Source organism: Borostomias antarcticus, assembly GCF_949987555.1.
Source record: "Borostomias antarcticus genome assembly, chromosome: 14".
NCBI lineage: Eukaryota > Metazoa > Chordata > Actinopteri > Stomiiformes > Stomiidae > Borostomias > Borostomias antarcticus.
This window is the reverse complement of record NC_140247.1, coordinates 21,107,415-21,114,914: the sequence shown is the minus strand read 5'-3', so window position 1 is coordinate 21,114,914 and position 7,500 is coordinate 21,107,415. Positions and strand designations below refer to the sequence as shown.

Here is a 7,500-nt window from a genome sequence, read left to right as displayed (position 1 = left end):
CGTCCAGTGGATTTACAGTTCCTTAAACATGGGGGACAATGTCGTTTTGAAACGGTTGCCTTTGGCTTGTCGTCATTTGTGGACAGCTTCATTGAACCTCCGGTCTAATCTACTGGTTACCGAGGGAGAATGACGAGCTCGACTATAACGCACACGTCATAGGTGTCACCAGCACACTCGTCACTGTCACGTCCAGGCCCTTTGATTGACGAAGGCGCGTGTCCAGCTTTTTTTTTCACATACATACATTAAAAAAAAAAAAAAAAAAAAAAAAAGTGAAAAAAGATTTGCGATTTCCTGTCAGCCGGGAGATGCGATGCAAAGACGAGGAGGGACGACCTCCCCCCCGTTTCCTCATGGTCCTCTGTTCCGCTCCCTCCCTCCAGGCCCACAACAGGAACCTGCTTTCCATCGACTTCGACCCCAGCACGCGCGTGGGGAAGATCTACGACGACCACCGCAAGTTTACCCTGAGGATCCAGTACGACGAGCTGGGCCGGCCGCTGGTCTGGTCGCCCGGCAGCAGGTACACGCAGGTGAACGTCAGCTACGCCCCCGGGGGTCAGCTGGCCGCCGTGCAGCGCGGGGACTGGGCCGAGAGGATGGAGTATGACGGGGAGCGCGTGGTGTCCAGGGCCTGGGTCAACGGACGCATCTGGAGCTACACGTACGCGGACAGGGTGAGGGTGACCTCCGACCTCTCACGCCGTGTTTTTACACTGGGGGCGGGGTCTGATGATGAGGATGATGATGATGTTATGCTGATATGTGTGTGTGTGTGTGTGTGTGTGTGTGTGTGTGTGTGTGTGTGTGTGTGTGTGTGTTAGTCCATCATGCTGCTGCTGCACAGCCAGCGCCGCTACGTCTTCGACTACGACCAGACGGACCGCCTGGTCGCCGTGACGATGCCCAGTATGGTGCGGCACACCCTCCAGTCGCTGCTCTCTATTGGCTACTACCGGAACATCTACACGCCCCCAGAGAGCCACGCCTCCTTCCTGCAGGACTACAGTCTGGACGGACGCCTGCTGAGAACTCAGTACCTGGGCACCGGACGCAGCGCCATCTACAGGTCAGGAGGGGAAATACAGCGCACTTCCCATGGCACGACTTAGCACAAAATGCGCCACAGTGGAAACCTGTCATAGTGATCACGTCTGTCGGGGTCAAATTGATCACTGTAAGTGTTGGATGCAAAAAGCTTTATGTTATTATTGATGGGAAACTTCCCATTTTTTGAGTTATAGTTTGACCTAAGTTATGAGAATTACAGACTTTTATCTTGAAAGGTGGTCCCACCCAACAACGACGCAGGAAGGGACTTTTTGCTTGTTTCAGATGGTCATTATAGCAGAATTTTACATCGTGACGCCGTGTCAGCCTCCCCCCCGAGCGGAAACACAATAACGGCCTCTCTATAAATCACTCAGACCAGCTCACAGGAACCCAGATATTGTCGTCTCCCAGGCTCTCGGCCAGCTCGCCTGCTGTGTGAGGGCTCCAGGGGGCATTACGTGACCAGGCATTATCTACCCACTCCACGAGAGCCGCTTCAGACACAGGTGCGCCATGGAGAACGCTCCGCTGCTGCGTCTCCTTGGCTCCTTTTCAACTGGCTTCGAGGAGAGAAAATGAATTGATGAATTCATTGAGAGAAAATGAAATTAAAATGAAAGAAATGATTTATCCCGAAAGCAGACTTGTCACCGCAAGGCAAAGTGGGCTATCATGGGAAATTAATCAGTTTTACTTTTTTTTTTTCCATATAAAAAAGAAAAGAACCCAAATGAACACTAAGCGTGTTCCTTGATTACCATGAGTGAATTATTTAAGCAGCATTTGTATACAGGAGGGTACTGTAGGAAGGATTCTGTCTCAAGCTGTTTGATCCATACAGGAACTGAAACGGCATCCTGTAAGTGGTTGATCACTGTAACTGTGATCACTATAAGCGCTTTCCACTGTATATCAATATCAAAGTATTATACATTAGGCTAGGATGTGACCAAGAACATAAGAACATTACATAATGACCATTCTTCTGCACGTAACCGTAAAGATTGCATATGGAAATTATTTGAAATCACAGGACCCGGATGGGGGGGGGGGGTTATTCGGCCACACAGTGACACACACAACGCACACACAGTGAGCGGCGACACAGCACACATACACACACACACACATGCAATTTTCGGAAATTGTTCCCTGCATTTCTCCCATCCAAGCCGTCCTCCTCCAGGGGCAGCCAGGAGCAGTGGGCAGCCATCGTTCATGGCGCCCGGGGACCAAGTCCAAGTGCTCAGTCCAGGTCCTGGTCAGGGACTGGACTGAAGAGCATTTGTTGTTCTCCATGTTTTTCGTATTTGGTTCTTTGAGAGGAAACCCTTGTGAACACGGGGAGAACAAGCAAACTCTGCACAGAAAGAACCGGAGACCTTCTTGCTGTGAGGTGACAGTACCAGGTACTGCACCACCGTGCCACATGTGAGAGATTTAGGGATTCAGCGTCTTGCTCAAGGACATAGGGAATGATTCCATTCAGAAATGATATGATATTGTAATGACATTCAAGATTCAAGATTCCTTTATTCGTCACATGTAATGTACGGTGTACAGTCACAGTGAAATGTTGCTGCCGGCTCCAGCATTGTGCTTGATACAGATAAACTCTAAAACTCAATTACAAATTACAAATGTACAAGTTACGAACAATACTAAGTTTAGAAATTAATAGTTACAAAATAAGCACCTTTACACAATAAGTACCCCAACCAGTGGACACTGTTGAGGTGTTGGTTGGTCTGAATGTGAGTGTTTGAGATGCCGTCCCTCCTCTGTGCTCCAGGTACACGGCAGCAGGACGTCTGTCTGAGGTGATGTACGACTCCACGCTGGTCACCTTCACTTACGACGAGCCCTCCGGGACGGTCAAGACCGTCCACCTGACCCACGACGGCTTCACAAGCTCAATACGCTACCGGCAGACTGGTACGAGACTGCTACACACACACACACACACACGAACACTCACATATGAACACTCACATATGAACACTCACGCACACACACACACACACACACACACACACATATGAACACTCACATATGAACACTCACGCGCGCACACACACACACATGAACGCTCACATATGAACACTCACACACACACACACACACACACATAAGAACACTCACACACACACGACACATGAACACACACACACACACACATACATACAAACACACGACACATGAGCACACACAAACACAAACACACACACACGCACTCACACAGACCTAGGCACAGGCACAAGCCTAGTGTCCACACTACTCACTACGCATTTGTGAGCCCCAAAAACAGAGATTTTTGAAATCTGTTTTAGTTTGAAAACTCTGGGATTGCGTTTGGACGGGCAGAAAGAGACACTTTTTAAAACGTTGACACCTTGACTACCAGAGGTTAATTCAAACCCATCTGAATCCACAGACTACATCTGCTGAACGTGTAAACACTATGTGAATGTACGAACATCGTGTGACTACAAGTGTTTGATGGATGTTGTGAAACGCTGGCGAGTGTGCACGACGCTCATATATTTGTCAATCGAAATTGAGTGCTGACCTAAAAGATGATGTGTTGAAGATAACATAAAATATGATATACTTTAATAACTAAAATAAAAGATTTAAAATAAAATAAAAATTGGGATTTCAGCAGTGGAAAAAGTACAGCAGAAGAGATAGAGAATATACATAGATAATATAGACAGATACAATTAAATTACAAGGAAAAAAAATATGCACAAAAAATTACAATAAAAATAAAAATAATAATATATATAGATATGGTAACACTTTAGAATAACTACCCCTTATAAATAGTTAATAGATCATTCACAAACTGTTAGTTAATAACGTATCTACACGCGGTCACATGCAGGAACATTACACAAGGCTTTCAGACGTGGTAAATGTTCTGCACTTACGTACAGTACATAGTGCTTTTATCCAAAGCGCTTTACAATGAGGGCCTCTCATTCACCCATTCACACACACATTCACACACCGATGGCGGCAGCTGCCGTGCAAGGCGCTAGCCTGCTCATTGGGAGCAATTTGGGGTTCAGTGTCTTTGCCCAAGGACACTTCAAAATGTCAACAGGAAGAGGCAGGATTCGAACTGCCGACCCTATGATCATTGGACGACCCGCTCTACCTTCTGTGCCATAGCGTCTCTCTCTCTCTCTCTCTCTCTCTCTCTCTCTCTCTCTCTCTCTCTCTCTCTCTCTTTCTCTCTATCTCCCTCTATCTCTCTCTCCATCTCTCTCTCTCTCTCCCTCTCTCTCCGTCTCTCCCTATCTCTCTCTCTCTCCGTCTCTCTGTCCCTCTCTCTCTCTCCCTCTCTCTCTCTCTCTCTCTCTCTCTCTCCGTCTCTCTGTCCCTCTCTCTCTCTCTCTCTCTCTCTCTAGTAGTAATGATATGAATAATAGTAATGAACAAACTGTCAGACATTGCAGATGTATTTATTTAAATAGGGATGCTGCATATTAATGAAACAGGCTATTTTTTCCTTTGTCCATCTGTTCCACCTCTTGGCAACAAAGAATAAAATCACCATTATTCACAGAACAGAAAACAACACGGCAACTAAAACTAACTCCGCACAACAACAGCACATACCAGCCATCTCACTCAGGAAGGAAACTCAGTCAGGAAGTCTTTGTCTGTGATTTTCTGAAATTCTTCACACACTTAACTCTTTGTCATCTGTCCTTCACAAGCCAAGTTCAGCAACTGGCTCATAGTGGCCAGGTGGTCCTAATCTTCCTGTCCCAACTGTTTGTATGGTGTGTGTGTGTGTGTGTGTGTGTGTGTGTGTGTGTGTGTGTGTGTGTGTGTGTGTGTGTGTGTGTGCGTGCGTGTGTGTGTGTGTGTGTGTCTGTGTGCGTGTGTGCGTGCGTGCGTGCGTGCGTGTGTGCGTGCGTGCGTGTTTGTGTGTGTGTGTGCATTATCACTTTGACCTTCCAATGAATGGAGTCACCTTCCTTTAACTGATGTCATTTCAGCAGAACAAACGTCGCCTGAGAGAGAGATAGTGGTCATAGAGGGCTGAAAAGGGGAGAGAGAGAGAGAGAGAGAGAGAGAGAGAGAGAGAGAGGAGGATCAATCACAGAAAGAGAAGAAGGGATGAGAGAGGCTAAGAGGAGAGGTGAAGGAAGGTGACAGCAGGAGAAGGGGGAGATGAACAGAATATGTAGACGAGTGCAGAAAGCCCCATCCAGAAAGTTCCTCACAGACTCCCCAGCGGCTGCTCTGGGGTCAGCTGAAACTGTTCTGGGGTCAGCTGAAACTCTTCTGGGGTCAGCTGAAACTGTTCTGGGGTCAGCTGAAACTGTTCTGGGGTCTGCTGAAACTGTTCTGGGGTCAGCTGAAACTGTTCTGGGGTCAGCTGAAACTGTTCTGGGGTCAGCTGAAACTGTTCTGGGGTCAGCTGAAACTGTTCTGGGGTCAGCTGAAACTGTTCTGGGGTCAGCTGAAACTGTTCTGGGTCAGCTGAAACTGTTCTGGGGTCAGCTGAAACTGTTTTGGGGTCAGCTGAAACTGTTCTGGGGTCAGCTGAAACTGTTCTGGAGTCAGCTGAAACTGTTCTGGGGTCAGCTGAAACTGTTCTGGGGTCAGCTGAAACTGTTCTGGGGTCAGCTTAAACTGTTCTGGAGTCAGCTGAAACTCTTCTGGGGTCAGCTGAAACTGTTCTGGAGTCAGCTGAAACTCTTTTATGTTTATATACCAGGCATATAAACATAAAACATAAAGTTCTATATGTTTTACTCTGTTGTAACAATGCTTCTTGGCCATAAATTGTATACCGTTGGAAAGCCTGTTTATTTCCCTTTAAAATGGTGTCCCATTTGTCAGGAACTTTTCGTTTTATGCTTATAGAGCGTGTGAATTGAATGATTGATTAATTTTATTTATGGATTGAGTAAAAACAGTAATCCAAGGGATGACATGTGAAAGTGTAAACATTTATTTCCAACATGGTCCTTTGATATTTGCATACAAGACAATAATAACACAAGCCATTTCCACAATACCATAAATTAAACAATAGTCCTAACGAGCTTCAGGACACAAATGTCACGGCCGACCTCAAGACGGATCTCGCCAGCCGCCTTGGTACCGATCCTCGCCCCGCGGCGCTGGTGTTGGTGTTACAGCGGCTCTGTTGGGTCACATCGCTCTTTCTAACGGCGCTCGGTGCGGCGATGGCGTTAATATGGTGATGGGTCTCTCTAATCCTGGAGCGAGTCTTCTTTATGGCGCCGGTGATGGCGCTTCGCCAGAGAACAGTCTCTTTAACGGTAATAGGCGCTCTGGCGGACCCGTTAGGCCCGGTGACGGATGCCGTTGTTAAAGTCGATGCGCCGACATTAAGCAGAACATTTGGCCCATCAGGGCTATTGTCTTTAGTGCTCATTACGGTATGTCTCCATATAAAAGGTCACCAGTGGTTCCAGCTGGTTCTATATACCAGAGTGGAAGGAGGGGGGGGGGCTGGTTTGCGCATGGCGTGCGTGTGCCCTAACCCTCCTCTCATTGGTCCCCCAGGCCCTAACCCTCCTCTCATTGGTCCCCCAGGCCCTAACCTTCCTCTCATTGGTCCCCCAGGCCCTAACTCTCCTCTCATTGGTCCCCCAGGCCCTCTGACCAGTCGTCAGATCTTCAGGTTCAGCGAGGAGGGTCTGGTCAACGGCCGCTTCGACTACAGCTACAACAACTTCCGGGTAACCAGCATGCAGGCGGTCATCAACGAGACGCCGCTGCCCATCGACCTGTACCGCTACGTGGACGTGTCGGGCCGCCTGGAGCAGTTCGGCAAGTTCAGCGTCATCAACTACGACCTCAACCAGGTGGGTGCGTGAGGTCAAGTTGGGTCAACTGGAGAGAACAGCGAGTTGAGAGAACAACAGTTGAACTCCCTAGAGTGAGTTCCCTAGTTCAGAATGTTCTAGACAGGAATGTTCCACTTTGTAGTATGTCTCAACAACATCATTAATGTCTACTTGCGTAAGTTCCAAGAAAGCCATTATCCTTATGTGGCACACACACTGTGTTTGAGATTTCATTATGCTCTTAGTCACTTGTTTTAGAAAGAAGATGCACTTATGAGTTCTGGCAAGTAGTAGTACATTGGCTTTTCCTACGTTAAATGCAATTATTGTTAGTCGCTTTGGATAAAAGCGTCTGCTCAATGACTGTAATGTAATGTAAATGTGGATATAAAGGTGAGGATGAGTCCAGTGGGGCTGAGGGGCTGGACCTCAGAACTGTGAAGCTGTATTGAGTGTGTATCAGTAGTAAATACCCATAAAGGATGACCGGCTTGGGTCTCCTGTGAAGTTTCGTACTATCAGAAATGACCAACAACAGAGGCCGGCCCCGTCCGCCGTCCTCTCCTGCCCTCACACCGGTCCAACACGGCGGTCATGTGGTCAC

At 47.6% G+C, this 7,500-nt stretch overlaps 1 protein-coding gene across 1 annotated transcript in view; it reads left to right on the top strand.

The window, feature by feature from the left end:
- Nucleotides 1-7,500, top strand: part of LOC311317549 (teneurin-1-like) — a gene marked incomplete at both ends in the record, with an annotated part of 222,418 nt that overhangs the window by 208,163 nt on the left and 6,755 nt on the right. The window contains 4 exon segments of the mRNA XM_084448623.1: nucleotides 387-680; nucleotides 828-1,072; nucleotides 2,849-2,991; nucleotides 6,703-6,914. Coding sequence (XP_084304749.1) covers nucleotides 387-680; nucleotides 828-1,072; nucleotides 2,849-2,991; nucleotides 6,703-6,914 — 894 coding nt within the window.